At 38.2% G+C, this 19528-nt stretch overlaps 1 protein-coding gene across 1 annotated transcript in view; it reads left to right on the top strand.

Annotated features, from left to right (window-relative positions):
- Window positions 1-19528, top strand: part of PPAT (phosphoribosyl pyrophosphate amidotransferase) — a gene marked incomplete in the record, with an annotated part of 1466229 nt that overhangs the window by 769320 nt on the left and 677381 nt on the right. The window contains 1 exon segment of the mRNA XM_044062494.1: window positions 1063-1208. Within this exon segment, the coding sequence (XP_043918429.1) occupies window positions 1063-1208 (146 nt within the window).

The following is a 19528-nucleotide window of genomic DNA, read 5'->3' as shown; positions in this document are numbered from 1 at the left end:
GATTTCTGCAGTAGCTGCTCTCTCCTTCTATCCATCTTATTTTTGTATTTTTTTTACCAGGGTGAGAGCCTCTAGTTTTAGTTTCCTAGGATTAACCTTTTTACAGCACTAACATCCCTCCCTCTCTCTGTACTGCAGCAGTGATCATTCAGACACCTATTGTTATGGAAAGTTTACTTACACAACTGTACCTTTGTTGTCAGGATAGGTTTCCAACTGTGCAAAGAACTGAATTTTGGCATTTGCCACACAGCTGTTTATGCTCAAGTGTAAACCAAAGTGCTCGGTACTGGTTGTGCAGTATCAGCATAGGTAGGTCCCAGAGTGAAGTGTGAGCTGCTAATGAAAACTTGCTGGAAGTTAGGGTTATAGCAAGAAATTCCAAATGTATGGTGTATGCCTGGCTACTCTACCAGCTGGTGCACAGTTCTTCGTGAGAATGTCCTAAACAGATTTCTCCCTTTAAAAATGTTCTGTTGTGGTGAATACTGTACTTCATATATTTGCTCTGTTATCTTCTATCCTCTGTTGGTAAGTAATTGAGAATACTGTTTATATTTTAAAATGACACATAGACAACTGGTTCAAACATTCGGACTCTGATTGTCGATCCCAGAAATTTGAAGACTAAAAGAAAATCTGGATTTACATATACTAAGTCCAAGATTTCCATTTCTCAGAATATTCTTATTTTTCTAAGGTATGTTGATCTAGATTCTAGAAGATACGTTCAGAGGATGTGAAGGGCCCCCCACTCTGGGGTGTGTGTAGGGGGACTTCCCTTTGCAAAAAAAGAAATTTAAAGTAAAAGAGCAATGTTAGATGTTCACTCTTCTGTATTTTCAGCCTTTATTTTCCAATGTTGTGAGATTCTGCAGTCTGAGTCCCAACATTTCAGCAGGGAGCCCAATGCAGCACTGAAAATTTTGCAGGCATATATTATTTCAAGCAGTAGTAGTGTGCTCCCACAGTAAACGGAGCTTTCATGAACTAATTTTGGAAGGAGTGGGAGAAATAAGACTCTCGTGTTCTGTTAATGTGTATATTGTTTTTACCTTGCAGGATTCAAAACTTAATGACGGAAACTCCAACCTCCTATTCTCTCCTTATCATGCATGATGATGTTATATATGCTGTACGTGATCCCTATGGGAACCGTCCACTCTGCATTGGGCGCCTTGTACCAGTAAGCAGACTGTATGGATCAGGTAAACTTTTAACAAAAAAGCACTCTACAGTATGTCATATAATACACATATGATAACTAATGGTGTGTGTGTGTGTGTGTGTGTGTGTGTGTGTGTGTGTGTGTGTGTGTGTGTGTGTGTGTGTGTGTGCGTGCACCTCTCCCCCCACCCCTGCTACTTAAGTATTCTAAATCTAAGGTTGCATGACCTTGGAGAAACTTGTAACTGTTTGATCATTAAAAAAAGAGTGAACACTCTTCAGTGATTTTTAAGATCAGCCAAATAAATTACATTTTCTACCTCATTATTTTATAGCTTACTGTATGGTTTGTTGGGTTACAGTTTTTTTTTAATTCAGAGACCTACAGTTACAGTTCTAGAATAGCAAGACTGAATGCATGAAAATGGGGACTTGAATATGCATTTTTTAGTATTGTAAGGTCTCCTGTACTCTTCTTCCCACTAGTGTTCTGCATATTTTAAATTCTCACTAATTTTCTGTCTCCATTGTAATTGTTTCCTCATAGACTTCTTGTTTATATTAGACTTGCATAAATTAATCTTGTTCTTCCTTTGTAAATCTTGTTTCATTTCTCACCTGCAGTAATTCCTGTCTTTTTTTTTTGTTTTTAAAATTCCATCTCATGGCACCTCTTTTACTTGATGCAGGTTTCCAGTCCATCCAGTCCCTCCATATGATGCTTCGCCATTCTCATTTCTTCGTCATTATCACCAGTACCTAAACATTCATATGTTTCCCCTCATTATTAGTCTGGATTCATGTTGCTTTGTTAAAGACTGTTAAATTGATCACCTTCTTTCTTTAAAATAAAATGTAATTATTTTGTGCAGTTCAAGGTCTGTTTGTGCCTTTTTTTCTTTCCTTAATTTTAAATGTTTTATTTTCCGTTATCATAAAGAGGGCTTGATCTATGTTTAAGTAAATGAGATTTGGGAGATCGGTTTTCTTCCAGCATTAATTCTACCTGTTACTTTGTAAGTTTGGAATGTTTACTTAGAAATTAGTGGCACTACTTTTAAACTTTGTGTGTCCTGGTGTAAAGCTGATATGTCAGAGAACAGTGCATCAAAGCCCATAAGTGATGCATAGAATGTGCCTTGTACACAGTCTCATTCCATTCTGTAGCCATAGCATTCCATGTATGGCATGTACTTGAAAATGACCCACCCCACCACCCAGATCATACATGATTCACAAACACTGCACCTCTGTGTATGGGCTGATCCCACTGGGGTAGCTTATGGGACTCCAGTTGCATACATACAGGTGTAGTGCATGACAGTGCTGTGAGCTGAGCGGTATATCATTGCTACATTAGGGAAGATTCTTTTGCACAGCAGAAAACACAAATATCTGCAACAGAGTTCCTTGTTGTGCAGGCAGACCAGTTGCCACAGCTTTTCTGTCTGTACTCCCACACACATTTATGCTTTGGAGCTCCCACTAGTGGGAACTGTCACAATACCAGATCACCTCATTACCATAATATGGTAATCATCCTAGTTTGTTTTTCAAGCTTGATGAATGAAACTCTTATGTATCTCTGTCAGGCATGGTGGTGCATTGCAGAGAAGCTTGGAGCAACAACTTAGTAAGGTAAATTGTTGTTCCCCACTGCACTATGTAGTACTATCATGCTACACAGAGCTTCTTCCAATCTGGAGTTATGGTGTACATGTGTGCATGTATTACCACTGTGTACAATGCACACCGGTATACCATTCACAACAGCTAACAAACTTCTATATACCATTGTTTATTGCCATGATCCATGTCTTTGAAATGCAGCTGTGAATAGTGATACTAAACAGTACACAGATTGCCTGTTTATAAATAGTTTTGGTCATCTTTGATCTTACTTTCTGTCTTATATTTTTCAGTGGTGTCCCTTAGATCTTTGCATATAATTAGACTAAAGTATATTGGGTCAGTGTTTCTTTTAATGTACTAGAGTCACCCTCTGCTACTCTTAATACTATTTTGTGCTTATTATAAACCAAGCTCAGAATCATTATTGGGTAAATACTAAGCTGTCAGTCTGCGCACTATTACAAACCTAGCCAACAACCAGGGGTCAGAATCATAATCAGTAATTTGTATTTGTGAAGTAAAGACCTGAACCATTTTGCCATCATCAACCATGTTGAATGTGTTTACTGTGTTTTTTAAATTTTTATTTATATTTTCATTTCTTATCGTAGTCTGAGCCATGCTTACACTTTACCTTTATCATAAGCTTTCTGCAGTAGTACCCTTACTGCAGTTGGTGGTTCTTCTGTTGCATTATTGGACTAAGCAGGGGGCAGTAAGCAGCATTGTCTTGATTATCATAATTGTCACTACTGCAGTAGCCTATGGGTTGTATCTTGCCAAGGATGGAGCAAACAGCCAACTTCCAAAAGCTTTCATCCCCTCCCAACACTGTTACTCTGACTGCTTATAAACTGAGCCCTTTTTGGAGGGAGCTATGTAAATGGCTAGAGTGACTAAAAATCTTCAGTACTTTCTTGGCACCTTGTGTAGATGAATCTCTGAGGCTTTTCAGTATCAGCAGTTGGCCTAAAGCTTCCTTTCAGACAGGTAAGACCCCTTTGAGGAACCCTTCTTTTGTATTTTTTTCTAATGAATGTAAGTATAGTTTTTTTTTTTTTTTTTTTTTTACTTATTTTCTGTCAGAGTTTTGGTATACCACATTAAGAATAGTGGCTTTTCAGGAACACTGACAGATATTGCTATTTTAGTCTAGGAATTGTTTTCTGTGCATCATGTATATGTTTAGCCTATGATAGTTTATTTTACACTGGTATTTTAGCTGATCCAAATTTTTTTATTAATATGAAAGTGTATTTTTTGGGCAGAAACTGTGGTGTAGAAATGCTTATGTATACCTTCCTTTTTACCAGCAGTTCACTTTAGGGAAAAGGTTTGGGAAGGACTGTGTGCTGCTTATGTGAACTAAATGACAACTTGCCTTCCAACTGATCCCTTTTAGTGTAGCTTACTGACAGTAAGACATCTTCCTCGGCTACAGCATGGATGTTTACCTCTGTTGTGGTGTTCCTTCATTTAATGAACCCAAAAAAAGTGTTAAAACACAAGACCTTGCCTTCAGTGCAGGCTCTGTCAGTGCATCAGCTGATGGTAGGTAACTGTACATTGGCTGCCTCTAGTTTCTGAGGCCACTTACTGGTTTCTTTGAATTCCTCTGGTATAGCCTTGCTGCCCACTTTGGACCAAGGCTTAGACCATCCTTTTCATCTTTTCTAAAGTCAAATGTGGGCATTTGAGAACCATCCATTTAGGTGCTGGAAACACTCCAGGAGGGACTTCTTTGTTTGGCCAGGGAAAGATAACTTCTTGGGACAATATGCCTTCCCCTTCTCAGTCTTCCACCAAGGATGATCCCAGACAAAGAAAGTTAATCATTCTGATAATAAAGAGGTAGTTTGCATGCATGAAAATAAAGATCTTACTTTAGCCAAGAGTCTCTTGCATAGTGCCAGTACTGAGTGTCAGGTGCTTCCTAATTCTTATTCCTCCACTACAATGGATGAGTAAGTTTTTTTCAGATGATTCTGATGTTGACAGATATGAGGGTTATATCACCTGAGGATTCTATAGCTCAAGACTAACTCTCCTAGATAATGAATCCTGTATTGTACAAATGGAGACTTTCTCATTTTTTGTGACTGAAGACTAAAGGATATATTTATTTGGGAACAGGTGGATGTTCCCCCTGAACTGGCCATATGCTAATATTTATCAGAACAAGAAGCCCCACATACTGCACCCATTCCTCCCATACTGCCAGCCTTGGAGGATGCTTTTAATGTTGCCTGCAATGCCCCTGATTCTCAACCATCAGTCCTAAAACATGCATGCAAACTATACAAAGTCAGTCAATCTAATAATTGTCATCTTAGATCACCCACCTCACCTACTGCTCCTGACACAGATTTCTTGCCACCCCTAACCCAGTTCCCGGGGATAAAGAGGGTAAGGTGCTGGACAGTCTAGGTAAGAGATTATTTTCTTCGTCTGCTTTGATTTTTGGAATTAACTGTTAGGGCTGCGTAATGGTTTCCCTCACAAACACAAGATACAGGGTTTAATTCTCACCATTGAGGGAAGCTAGCTAGGCTTCAAATGACCCACAAGAGCAGCTAGCCTCGTACTTACCTATGAAATCTATATGTGGAAGATTATGCTGAAATGTGCTAATAGTGTGAGAGAATTTTCTGCTGTCCAGTCTCCTTGAAGTAGGTCTTACTTGAATCAGATTGTTACTATCCTGGCTCAAGTTTGTAAACATAATAAAACAAATTGTACCCAAAAGGGTAAAAACTAGTAAAAATAAAAATAAAACGGACAAGAAATCCACTTCTCAATTTATATCAAAGCGCTCCTAAAAAAACTAAGCGCTTTCACCATAAACAAATGGCTTCTTCAGAGTTAACACTGAAGAAGTCATTTGTTTATGGTGAAAGTGTTTGTTTTTTTAAGATCACTTTGAATAAATTGAGAAGTGGATTTCTCGTCAGTTTTAAGTTTGTAAACGTCCTTAAAAGTGTTTATGGTTGTACTGATAAAAGTTTCCATCTACAATGTTAAGATTTGTCTGGATAAATAATCAAATGTTTTCAGGTGATGAAACATCAGAAATTTTGAATTTTCCTTTGAATAGGGAGGTTTTATTTGAGCTTTCTGATACTGAGGTCTTCAAATGATGGGATTAGAAAGGTAAATAAATGCAGGTAGTTTGTAGGATTTTCAGGTTCCCAGGTCCTTTTCATCCAAATTTTCTGTGCCCTTGGCGTGCCTCCTGCTAACAGACACCTAAGAAGAGATGGCAGAAGAGAACTAATGAAAATCCCCAAAAGTAAGGAGCACCCCCCCCCCCCCACCAAAAAAAAAGGTCAGATGCCCTCTGGGTCACCTTTCTCCCTCTTGTCCCAGGATCTCTTCCCATTTCACAGAAACTGACTCTAAATGCTTCCTTTTGACAGTGGATTGTTTCAGACAAATTTGTTTTGAAAGTGATTCAGGAGGATTACAGTTGACAGTGGATAGAAAAGTCCCTCCTTTCAGGAGGATCTACCCTCATCATCCTAGTCAAACAACATTTTCCTCCAGTAAATTTTAGATGCAGGAGTAATAAGGTATGTTTCTGCAAATCAAATAGGAAAAGGCTTTTATTCCAGAATATTTTGGGTTCCAAAAGAGCAATCTTGGAGACCACTTTTGGATCTTTTGGTAGCTCTGATCCCAGATCCGAGTCTTATAGTAACTTTATACTGCAGAGATGCTTGCCATCACACACGCGCACGCGCGCGCGCACACACACACACACACACACACACACACACACACACACACACACACACACACACACTGCTTACCATCACATTCCAATAGCAAACTACTTCAGAAGATTTGTAAGATTTTGAGTGTCTGGGTCACATTATCAATTCTCTGCATTACCTTTTGGGGTGTCAAGTGTGTTTACAAATTGTCTAGCCCCATTAGTGGCCCACTGCAGATTGCAGAGCATCCACATTTTTTCTTTATTCAGATGACTTTTATGTGCAGAGTCTTTTCCCAGTTGTCAGGACTTCTTAACAAAGGTATCTTCCCTTTCAGAACATCTGGGATTCTAGATAAATATACAAATTTTCTCCCTCACTCCGTCACACAGGATTATATTTCTAGGTTGCATAATAGACAATTTCTCGCCAAAGGCATTCCTTCCTGTAGTGAAGGTAGTTTTGTTTAGGAACTCTTCCTGAACTTTTCTAGCTAGTCTCAAGCTACTGCCAGATAATTTCTCCGGATATTCGCCCTTATGGCTTCTGTGATTCTCTTGATTCCCTTTGCTAGGTTATGTATGAGCAAGATTCGGAGCCACCTCAAAAACATGTGATCCCAACATTCTCATCACCTGGAGTTTGAGATACCAGTTTTTGGTGTTATCAAGTTAGAACTGCATTGGTGGGGTGATCAGATGGTTCACAATCCAGGTCTCTCTTTCTCCACCAACCCCAGCACAGTCTGTACTGACCAGTTCCCCAATTTCAATGGAGATAAAAATGCAAGGACTATGGGACAGTTTACACAGGACAAAGCACATCAGTGTCAAAGAAATGTTGACTGTGATTCTGCCATAAAATCTCTCCATCATCTCTGGGAGCCAGGACTCCTACAGATCATGACAGACAATACCACTGTGATGTTGGTAAATAAACAGGGGAGCATCCATACCAGACACAGGTCTCCTCAGTCTGTAGGATACCGAGTATTGTGGCAGGTCTTTGTCAGTCCATGTAGGACATGTTGTTTAGACCTTGTATCCTTTTAGTGAGGTATCTCTGTTGCATGTGTCTGGACAGATGCATGCCAAAGAGGGCTTTATATTCAATGACTGGCCTAATGAGGGATAAATAAAAGGAGGCAATGACATCCCTAGATCTAGACACAATCCCTTTGTTTATAAACTGCAATATAGAAGGACTTTTTTTTTTACAACAAACTCCACATAAGTTCCCAAATCCCAAACAACTGGGTCAACTCTTAGGGTCGTATTGTCAGTGTGGTAGTTTCCTGAGGTTGATGACTTCCCAAAGGATAGAGTAATAAATTTTTTGTCATTTAGTTTCGGTCCATGATTTTGGCAATAGTTATTTGAGACAAACTCTCCTGCAGGATAGCAAAGTTATTTGGGGATTCAGTGACTGTTGCTAGCTTGCAGTCATCTGCAAACTTAGTCAGCCAGAGCCCTTTGGTGTTTAACTTTTACTTCAGAAAAATAGATGCCAAACATGAGAGGTTGGGGGACTCCACTGGTGACTGGTCTCTTTGTCCGCATCCTGTCTGTGATCCAGTTGACAATCCAGCCGAGGTGACATTGGGGTTTATTCCCAGTTTATTTAGCTTTTGTACTATACCTGAATGGGATACTGTGTCAGAAGATTTGGCCAGGTCGAGATATGCAGTGTGTACTATTTTGCCTTCATCCACTGCCTCGGTGGCCTTTTAAAAAAAATCCACCAGGATGAGTAAGCATGACCTGTCCTTGACAAATCCAAACTGAGATGGGTCCAGTGTTTGGAGGTTCCCTTTTCCTGATTAATTCCATCATCAGTCTTTACATGGCTTTGCATATGAAACTGGTCAGACTTGCAGGTCTGTAGTTACCTGGGTCTATGGAAGGTTTTCCTTAAGAGGAGAATGACTGTAGCTGTTCTCCATTCTCTTGGTACAAAACCTGTATGGAGGCTGAGATTGAGCAGTGTTGTAAGAGGTGTGGCTAAGTCATGCTATAAGATCCATCTTGTAGACTTAAGAAAATGTGGATTGGCTACCTTTAAATAAATAAATTGAATAGTGTGTTGTAATATTTAATGAATTAAAGTATTAAGCCTGCTGGGGAGGCAACTATTTATATAAATGTTTACTTCCCACAGTTTCAAACTTTGTTTATTTGTAACTGAACTGTTTGTCAATAACCCTTTAAAAGCTAATTACTTTACATCTTTACTGACTTTGTCTTAGAATATACTGTTTTGCTGAATCTGCTTACTAATAGCCCTTTAAAACTTAATTATATTGTACCTTGTAAGTTTCACTGGTAACACACTGTTCAGTCCTCTTGTGATTAATTGCCTGTACCCACTGGCTGCTTGCCTCTTTTTCAAATAAAAGCAGCTGCCAATCAAAAAAAAATCACTCAAAAACTTGGCAAATGCAAGAAAGATTCTTTTGTCGTCATTTTCTGTTGTTCTTCAAGCATTATTACTTAAAATGTATAAAGCTCATTGATAGACACTCACGTCTACAACACAGGGACATTTATTATATTTTAGTTTTGTATGTAATATGATCAGTAACATTTTACATTTCCCAGCAATCCAAGACTACATTATAATTTGACTCTTTTCAGCCTTTCTTATTTTGATAAATTGTGAAGCCTGGTTGCATTACATTACAACTAAGAAAAATTATTTTCTTATCAGTAGAATATACAGTAGTCATTTTTGATACTGTACAGAACTTCTACTTTATAATATAATATGCAGTTTACATCAGGAAATTATTTATGCAAATAATACGAACAAACTGTTAAGTTTACAATTGCTTATTTAGTCCATTCAGTGTCCTTCTAAATATTAATAACATGAAGTGGGAATCTTGTTTCATCCTGTTCTTCCAGTTTTGAATGATGGGATTATAGATTTATCACAAAGCCAATCCATCAGCTGTAGCAACCAATCAAAGCCTCAATTTTTTTTATAATGCACCTGTCTCTAACACTGCTTCACATCTTGTTTGTTACTATAAAAGACAGAAGGGATCCATGTGCTTGTGGCAGCTTCCAAAATGGCTGCAGACTGATCGGCAGATTAATTTAAGCTCTCTTGATGTGAAAAAAAAGAAACCGAGAGAGAAGGGCTAGTAATTCTACCAGTTTTAGTATAATTTTGGCTAATAAGCACACTCCCTGGATGGCAGCAAAGAAGAAACTTAAGAGAGCCTGAAAGAAAATCAACTAGAAAAGGTGAAGAGAAAACACTGACTGGGAGGAATCTTTCAACAAATAGCCATTCAGCTGTGATAAAAGAGATGGCTTCCAGTAATTTAGAGGAAAAAATAAATCAATTGTACTCAGAGTAGATAAAAATAAATGAAAGATTGAAGGAATATATCAACTCAAATCACAAAAGGCTGGAGAAAATGGAAGAAACTTTAAACAGCTATTCAGATGAACTGATAAAACTGCAAAAATCAGTAGATGACATGAAGAAAAGGCTGGCTGAGTATGAGACTCCTCAGTAAGTGCGGTTTCCAAAAAATGGTAGTGTTAGATGGCAGAACACTTGGAGAAAACTTGAGATTTTCTGCTGTACTAGACAAACTGGAAGGAACAGACTGTATTCATTTTATAAAAGCACAAATAAGGAACTGGACTGGTCTTCCACAGCAGGATTTTTTAATTGAAAGGGTTCATTGTGTGTATGCTCCAAACCTGGCCATAAGAAAGCAGCCAGTACTAATTATTAGTAAAAATGAAGTCATAACAGAAGCAAATTTTGATCTGGGCATGACTGTGGCAGAAGGTCAAAGCATTAAAATCGGTGATAATAGTGTTTGTGGAAAATGACCATTCACTATACACCAGGCAGAAGAGAAACATTTTTATGCAAGCAAACAGAATGTCGAAAGGCAGGTGTGAGATTCAAGCATCTGTATTCAACTTTCTTCAGAATGTTTTTTTTTCTTGGAGGATTAAAGTGATTTTTGATGCAGAATAGGCTAAGGAGGAAATACAAAAGTTTGCCCAACAAAAAGTGAGCCATCAAACAGAAGGGGACTCTGCTTTTCTTTCTTCTTGTAGTAAAGCTTGTAGAGAGACTTTGCCAGTGAAACCTTTTCCAGTGTTCTGAAGGAAAATGCTTGAGAGACCAAAAAAAAAAAATACAGGAGCTGACTAGAAGAATCAATAGTACCTTGTTCTTGAACCGTAGTCTGGGATTGGAAGAGGGAATTGAACAGGAAGATCTGGAACACTGAAATTAGTGACTAAATGTGAGCTTATAAAGCATCAATCACATTTGTGAAGTATGGCTTTACAAGAAAAAGCGGCTGTAAAAAATTGGACTTTCGTTGCGTTTGTTAAACTTGTGGAGAGATTGAAAAACACATACTCCACTTCATTTCATTAAGGTCTGGAAGGTCACTAAAAGAAAAAGTAATTAAGTTGAACAGTTTGTTCTTAACTGTATTAATATATAACATTTGTGATATTAATTGCATACTATATAGTAAAGCTTTTTCAGTGATGTATGTGATAAAGATACTAAAGTAATCAAGTTTTTTTTTTTTTTTAGCTTTACGAAATGTAGGTATTAAAGTGTGAAAAGAGAAGAAAGCAGAACAAAAGCATGTTTAAGTTAATGTGCTGTAATCTTGGGCTGTTGGAATGGGGGATGGCGTGTGCACTACTGATTATAATTTATGTAGAGTTCAGCTGTTTTCTCTTACTTTTTCATAGGTGGAATATCTGGATTAGTGCCCTTGGCTTAACCTAATAAGTTTTTTGTGTAAGCAAGTTGGCTTTAAAAATAAGAGACGCTGTGAATGTAATGGAAAGTTTTCTTTTAGCAAGTAAATGTTCAGTGAGACTTGAGAAGTCTGTAGCTGGAGGAAGCTGTACATTCTTGTTTCCATGAAGACTAGCTGACTACAGGACCAGGCAATAAATGTTGAGAGCTCTGGGCATCATTTGCTGTGGGAAACATAAAATTAAAATGTACAAGGGCTACCAGTGTAGCAAAACATAAAGTTTTAAATTATTGGAAGTGAATAAGAGATAGCAGCTTTTCTAGTACCTAAATAGGTTCATAGGTTCATAGGTTCATACTAGGCTATCTGCCCGAGGGCATTTACAAGCCTAGCCCATCGTTTTGTGGCTTAGGCCACCCCTTTAGTATGGGGAACTATACCCATTATTTTTCTGTGCCTCTGTCGAGCAGTGACACTGAGGTAATCCCTGGGGTATATCTGCGATCTCCCATCCATTGGTCAAGATTTCTCTTGAACAAGGCCAGCGAGGTGCTCTGCCTCACATGTACCGGGATTTTGTTCCACAGCATAGGAGTCTTTGGGTGATGAATCTATCCCTCCAGCACGTCCTATTAATAGCCGTGTCAAGGTTTAAGTCTCCCGCCTTGTGGCTCTGATGGATCTAGATTTTTGAGGTGAAGCATATTCATCAAATCTGGGTTTGACATGGCCTTGTATGTTAGGCAAAGGTCACCTCTGAGCAAGCGGTGGCGACTGAATAGAGCTGGAGTTCTTTCAGTCGGGCAGCATAGGACAGATTTTGAGACCCTTTATCCTTTTGGTGAGGAACTTTTGTGGCCTCTCCAGCTGCTGCAAGTGTCGGGTCAGATACATTCCGAATGGGGCATTGTACTCAATCATTGGTCTGATGAGTGATGAGTAAAGGGAGACTATGACCTCCCTTGATCTAGATGAGAATCCCTTCATGATAAGGTGGGCAATGTAGAAGGTCTTCCTAACTACTTTAGCTACATGGGTGTCGAATGACAGACTACTATCAACCTGGGTCCCCAGGTCCCTGATAACTTCTTCTGTGCTCAGAGGATTGCCACCTATTTGGTAGCTAGGGGTAACCTTGTTTTTCCCGAAGGGTATGACTATGCATTTTGGCATTTAAGTTTAGGCCGTGGCAGTGGGACCAGTTAGCCGTTTCTGTGAGACCCTTCTGAAGGATATCTGTGTCAGATGTGTTTTCTACTATGGCCCAGTTTGCAGTCATCTGCAAACTTTGTCAGCCATAACCCTCCTGTGTTTGCTTGTACTTGAAAAGTAGATGCCAAACAAGAGTGGGCCCAGGACTGAGCCCTGTGGGACACCACTTGTGACAGGCTTTGAGTCTGACATGGCGCCAGCAGCTCTGACCCTGTGGGTTCTGTCACTCAGCCAGTTTGCAACCCATCTTGTGATGTATGGGTTGACATTTAAGCTGATGAGTTTTTCAATGATACCGAATGGGGTATTGTATCGGCCTTAGCCAGATCGAGGTAGGCTGTATGGACTGCCTTTCTCATCAATGGCTTTGGTGACTGTTTAAAAGTCAACCAAGTTTAAAAGGCATGATCTGCCTTTGACAAAGCCAAACTGGGTTGGATCCAAAGTCTGCAAATTCTCTATGTCTTTATTTATGAGGTCCATTATGATCCTCTCCATGGCTTTGCAGATAAGGCTTGTCAAGCTAATGGGCGGTAATTTTCCAGGGTCGGTGGAGGCACCGCCTTTGTGAAGTGGTACCACAGTTGCAGTGCGCCACTCCTGGAGTGATCCAGAGGTAAGACTTTGATTAAACAGCTGTCCTAGCTGTGGGTTTAATTCCTCATTGAGTTCATGGAGCACACCGGGGACACCATCAGGTCCCATGGATGCTGTGTTTTTGCTTGGAGAGAGCAGTTCTCACTTGGGCGCTGGAGATGTTTGGGGGCTGCAATCGTTTGGTATAGATATCTCTTCTTTTTGGGTGTAGGGGTGGGGAAGTTTGCACTGAACCTGTCATCCAGTATGTTGGCAATGTCTGTAGGATCAGTAATCTTCACATCATTTTGAACTAGCTCTGAGCATATCTGGGAGTTTCCTCCCAGGTTTCTAACATAGCTAAAGAAGGCCTTATGATTGTCTTTTGAGTCTTTAGCTATTTTCTCTCGAAATTTGCTTTGGATGATTTTATGAGAGCTCTTAGTTTTTACTTATAGTGATCAAGGGTGTCTTACCTTTTAAGGATTTTGCTCTATCTTGTAGTAGCTTCCTCCTTTGTTGTAGAGTTTGTTTATGGCTGGGGTCCACCAGACTGGATGCTTGCCTTTGGTACAAAGAGTCTTTGTTTTGCTTGGGATTGCCTTATCCATGCAGTCCTGCAGGTGCTGGTAGAAGGCATTTGTAAGTGATTCAGCGGCTTGAGTACTGTTTTCCGCGACTCGGGGCCTTAAAGGAGACCACACTAGTCTTTAGAAGTGTGAAGTCGGCTTTGAGAAGTTCTTTACTGTGGTCTTTTTATTTCAGGTGGGGTGGGATGAGGACCTCCAGCGAGATTAGTTTGTGGTCTGATCTCACCAGTGAGGGGTGTTGAACATTGTGCTCCCATGTTCGTGATGATGAGATCAAGTATGTTATCTCCTCTTGTGGGGATGGTGACTAGTTGTTCCATGGCATTTGAGTTTATGAATTCCAGGAACTTTTGGGCTAGGGTGTTTGGGCTTGAGTAGTGTTCCCAGTCTATATTAGGGTAATTGAAGTCACCTAGTATGATGGTGTTTGGTGATACATTTATCCCTCTAGTGTTTTCAGGAAGGCCATGTGAGGTTCCTGAGTTTGTGAGGTGGCCTGTAACATGCTACAATTTGCAGAGCAGTCTTGCCTATGGTTAATTGCACCTGGATGGTCTCCGAGGCATCGTGCATTGCCACCAGTCTTGAGGTGTGGGTGTCCTTGATGAATATGGATACCCCTCCTTTCTTGGTATTGTCCAGATTTTGGGGCCGAACGCATGATATGAGGTAAAACCTGATAGCGCCGGGTGCTCTCAGGAGCCTTGAACCAGGTTTCTGTCACAGCACAGACATCGATGTTCTCCATACTGAGAAGGGCCTCGAAAAGTGCATTTTGAGATTTAGACTTCTGGCATTGAGCAGCATTACCCTTAGTTTTTCCTTTTTGTGTTCTAGGGTGGTAGGTTTAGAATTTGAGCCTTGCCTAAAAAGGCACTATGAGCCTTTGCCAATATCCCAGGGTGACAGGTGCAAGCCGTCCTCAGCGTGGCTTGTCCAGCATGTCATCCCAGGCAGACAGACACTGGATCCCCTTTGAATGACACCAGTGTTTAAGCCAATTGTTAAAGCTGATCATCTTATCTCTGTATTGTGGCATCATTCTTGGTGAAGGTAGGATACTGCTCAAGGTCAGGGTCATACCTGTCTGGGCTACATAATCAGAGAGCTCCTCAATGTCTGCTTTCATGTAGTCCAAGGAGGTGCGTCTCAGGTCGTTTACACCAGCGTGGACAATGACTGAATCATATTTGTACCTGCTGTTGAGAGACCTGAGTGCTTGCGTTATGTGGCGGATTCTAGCGCCCGACAGGCAGCTTACTGTGACCTTCTCCTTACTCAGTCTGGTGAGCGGGACGTCAGTGTGTCTGACTATGGAGTCACCAATGACTAGTGTGTCTGGCATTGTGTTTGGCCTTAAGGGCTGTGACTGTTTGACACTCTGACCGTGAGGTCTATGTGTTGCAGGTGTTGTGTTCTGAGGTGGTGGTTGTTTGGGTGTCTGCTTTGGTGGCCTCTGCTGTTTTGGTAGATTTTTGATCAGAGCCTCCGAGTATGTCTTTGTGTGTTTATGTGTATGATTTGAGGTTGTAATGGCTTGCATTTACTAGAACAGTGCATAATTTAGTTTTATTTAAAGATAACCAGTGCACTTTTTTAAGGCTAGAAGTTGTTGATGTTTTCTGAAAGCATACAAGCTGCTTTTCACATTTGCGAGGGGAATAAAGATAAATCAAGGACAGACCGCAATTAGTGTAAATAGCAGCACAGGATGTAACATGCGCCTTAGAATGGATAACCTGAATTTTAGGTTAGGTAATGCCTATGGGTGCAGCTGTCAGTTTGAGAGAGTTGTTTCTGCAGTGAAAATTAAACTTCGTTATTTGTAGATATATATATATATTTTTTGTGTTTGTTTTAAGTTTATAGATTATGGGGATGTTCTGTCAGTCTGTCTTCTTTTTGAGCATTTTCATTAAAACAAAACATTTTGAAAAATGTGACATACTTTTAAATGGAGATAGCAAGAAACAACTGTATAAAAGATCAAGCTGCCAAACATTAGTGGGTGCATGTAACACAAAAGCTGGAAATAGACATTTAAAAAAGCTGTCATATAGAACGGGTGGGAATAGTAATTTCTTATAATGGCAGCACTATCCATATTTTGTGGAACATCAGTGGCCTCACACATATAGACAAAAAGGAGAGAGTATTGAATTATATTAAGAAATACAGAGTGCAAATAGTAATGCTACGGGAGACTGAAAAAAGTATTCCCGTAACAGACTCAATGAAGGCTGTCCCAAAAACGTCACCAAAGTGCCAGTTCAACAAATCAGACTCTTCAGTCCAAAGGTATATTTCCACAAGATTTAATGAACGAAAAACATAGAGCATAGGTTAAGCGCTTTCATTTCCAAAAAACGGAAACTTCTTCAGAACAACGCAACATCCTGTGACACACATATATATATATATCATCAATTAAATTAGTTAATTGATTTATCATATCCAATTAATAGAAAATGTTAAAAACAAGAGTATTTTAAAGCAAAGCAATGTGGTTATTCTTGTAAAAGTATTATTCACATTTTAAACTTTTTCAGTACTTTACACAATACTCCCTATGTTGTACTTGTATGCAAAATTCAAAATACATAATTCAAAATACATAAAAGTATGTGAATTCATAAATTCATAAATCACATAACTGTGCAATATGTTAATTTAAAAACTTTTCATTGAAACAAAAAAGTACATATGTACAAAAAATAAAACCGTTATTAATACATAGTATACAAGAATTATATATATATATGTATAGATATATATATATATATCAAGTCAAAATTGATGTATAAAAATGATTGAATATGTATATATTGATAAATAGATTAATAAATGAATGATGTATATAAATATGTAATATAGTGTAAATGATATAAATACATAATATAGTATGAGTATAAATATAAATATAAATGTAAATGTACATATACATAAATTAATCATAAATACGTATAAGTTCCTTCATAAGTTGTGTTAATATTAAATTTTAAATTTAAAAGTAAAATATTATGAAGTATTAAAATCTTTTCCACAAAACCAAAAATGTTCCTATACTTTTAAGTCTTATCTTGTGTTTTCCTTTTTGTCTTGTTTGCTCTTAGTTTTAAAACTGGTAGAAGGGAGATATGGTCATTCAACCCAGGAGGTGTGTTAGAGTCAAGTCTTAGTTGTCAAATAAGTTCCCTATAACTGAGTTGATTCTCCCAATCTCCTCCTCTACTGTTTTTTAACACCTTTTCCAAAACCCAAAATTTATAGGTTGCCTGTTCACAGGTTAGGGTATGTCTGTAGAGGGCAATAGTTTCCTTTTTCCTGGCAATATCATATGTATGTTCATATACTCTTTGGCGCAGGTGCCTCTCGGTTTTCCCTACATAATGTGCCCAACAGATCGTACAATATGCTAAGTAAACTACTCCGCTAGAGTAACATGTACAATAACCCTTTCCTTTTAAGACAAAGTTGATGGTGGGTAATTTAATTTCACCCGTGTTAGCCATGAATCCACATTGGTGGCACTTGCCACAACGAAATGTACCCTTTCTTTTGTTGTTGTCTTCCCCTTGCCATTTTCTCTCAAAAATAGTTTTTAGGTTTGCCCCTTTTCTAAAACTATAACGTAAACACCTGTCGAATATCCCTGCACTATTGGGCATACTCTTGAACATGTTCCATGTCCTATTAATAACCTTTTTTACTAAATTAGTATTTGCACTGTAAGTCATAACCAGAAAAGGGGTGTCTAGGGTTGTTTTAGATGTATCACATTCCACATCCTCCAGATTGTTTTCAGTAACTGTAACTTCACTCAATCTGTCTGTGTTTAGTAAGGGAACATATTTTGTCCCCCATCCCTTTAAAATTTCTTCCTTTAATGGGGAAATAATGGAATTGGGATAACCTCTTTCCTGGAATAATTTTTGTACATAATCTAATTCCTTAGTTAGTTCCTCATATCTGCTTGTCATTGGTGCCACCCTAACCATCTGTCCTTTGACAATGTTTTTCTTCTGTAATGGAGGGTGGTTACTGTTGTAATGAAGATATGTGTTTGAAAAACATGCTTTTCTGTAAATGCTCGATGTAAATCTACTATTGTTATAGTCCTTCTTAATGGTAAGGTCTAAAAATTGTATTTCATCTTTGTTAAATTCATGTGTAAAACGAAGAAATGTAGTTGATTCATTAAAATACTGTATGGCCTCTAAAGCCTCTTCGTATGTACCTCCCCATACAATTAAAATGTCATCCAAAAAACGGTAGTACTGAACAATGTTGGTCATAAAAGATGACTGAAAGACATAATGCAGTTCCCAGAAAAGCATTACGATGTTGGCAAAAATGGGGGCACAAGCTGCCCCCATTGCAACACCATCAACCTGTAGGTAGATCTCATCCTGGAAGTAAATAAAGTTGTTTTTTAAAACCAGTTCAATATTTTCAAGAATAATTCTGAATTCGTTGTTGGACAAAAACTTAAATTCAATTAACATGTACTCAAACCAATCCAATCCAATGTTATGCGGAATAACGGAAAAAAGGTCCCTAACGTCTATAGTAAGAAAGGCATAATGAGGTTCAAATTGCACTTGGTTTAACTTCTTTAAAAGATCCCACGAATCAATAAGAATATGAGTATACAGTTTATAAAAAGGTTTTAACTTGGAATCTATGTATATTGCTAATGGCTGTGTTTTTGAACCTTCAGATGTTACAATGGGTCTCATTGCCACATTTTCCAACCCTTTGTGGGTTTTTGGAATGCCAAACATTGTTGATAAGAAAGGTTTTTCCACCTTGGAAAACTGGTATAATTTCTCGTCAATCAGACCTTGTGCTAAATTATCTTCTATCACCATATCTATTTTTTTTTATTTTTTGGTATATTTTTATATCATTTACACTATATTACATATTTGTATACATCATTCATTTATTTATCTATTTATCAATATATACATATTCAATCATTTTTATACATCAATTTTGACTTGATATATATATATATCTATACATATATATATATAATTCATGTACACTATGTATTAATAACTGTTTTATTTTTTGTACATATGTACTTTTTTGTTTCAATAAAAAGTTTTTAAATTAACATATTGCACAGTTATGTGATTTATGAATTTATGAATTCACGTACTTTTATGTATTTTGAATTATGTATTTTGAATTTTGCATACAAGTACAACATAGTTAGTATTGTGTAAAGTACTGGAAAAGTTTAAAATGTGAATAATACTTTTACAAGAATAACCACATCGCTTTGCTTTAAAATACTCTTGTTTTTAACATTTTCTATTAATTGGATATGATAAAGCAATTAACTAATTTAATTGACGATATATATGTGTGTCACAGGATGTTGCGTTGTTCTGAAGAAGTTTCCGTTTTTTGGAAATGAAAGCGCTTAACCTATGCTCTATGTTTTTCGTTCATTAAATCTTGTGGAAATATACCTTTGGACTGAAGAGTCTGATTTGTTGAACTGGCACTTTGGTGACGTTTTTGGGACAGCCTTCATTGAGTCTGTTACGGGAATACTTTTTTCATTTATCAGTTCTTTCTTCCCGTTTTCCATTTTGTGTTTTATTAATGCTACGGGAGACTCATTTGGAAATAAGCGAGCATGTGAATTTGATAAAGAAAGGATTTCAGGTTGGATATTCAGCAGAAAAAAAATTGGAGCACTTCTACTAATTGATAGAGGAGCTCCAATATTGGTAGAAGAAGAAAAGTACTAGATAAGTGGTAGTAAGAGGCTACAGGCAAGGGTGGAGGATTATACTGACATGCATTTTTATTCCACCTAAAACTGCTACTATGGAGCTTAAGAACATTTTGGGAGAAATCAGCTTTCA

The sequence above is a fragment of the Protopterus annectens genome, chromosome 2.part1, assembly GCF_019279795.1.
Source record: "Protopterus annectens isolate FY-2018-M chromosome 2.part1, PAN1.0, whole genome shotgun sequence".
Classification (NCBI taxonomy): Eukaryota; Metazoa; Chordata; order Ceratodontiformes; family Protopteridae; genus Protopterus; species Protopterus annectens.
This window is presented reverse-complemented; position numbering and strand designations above follow the sequence as displayed.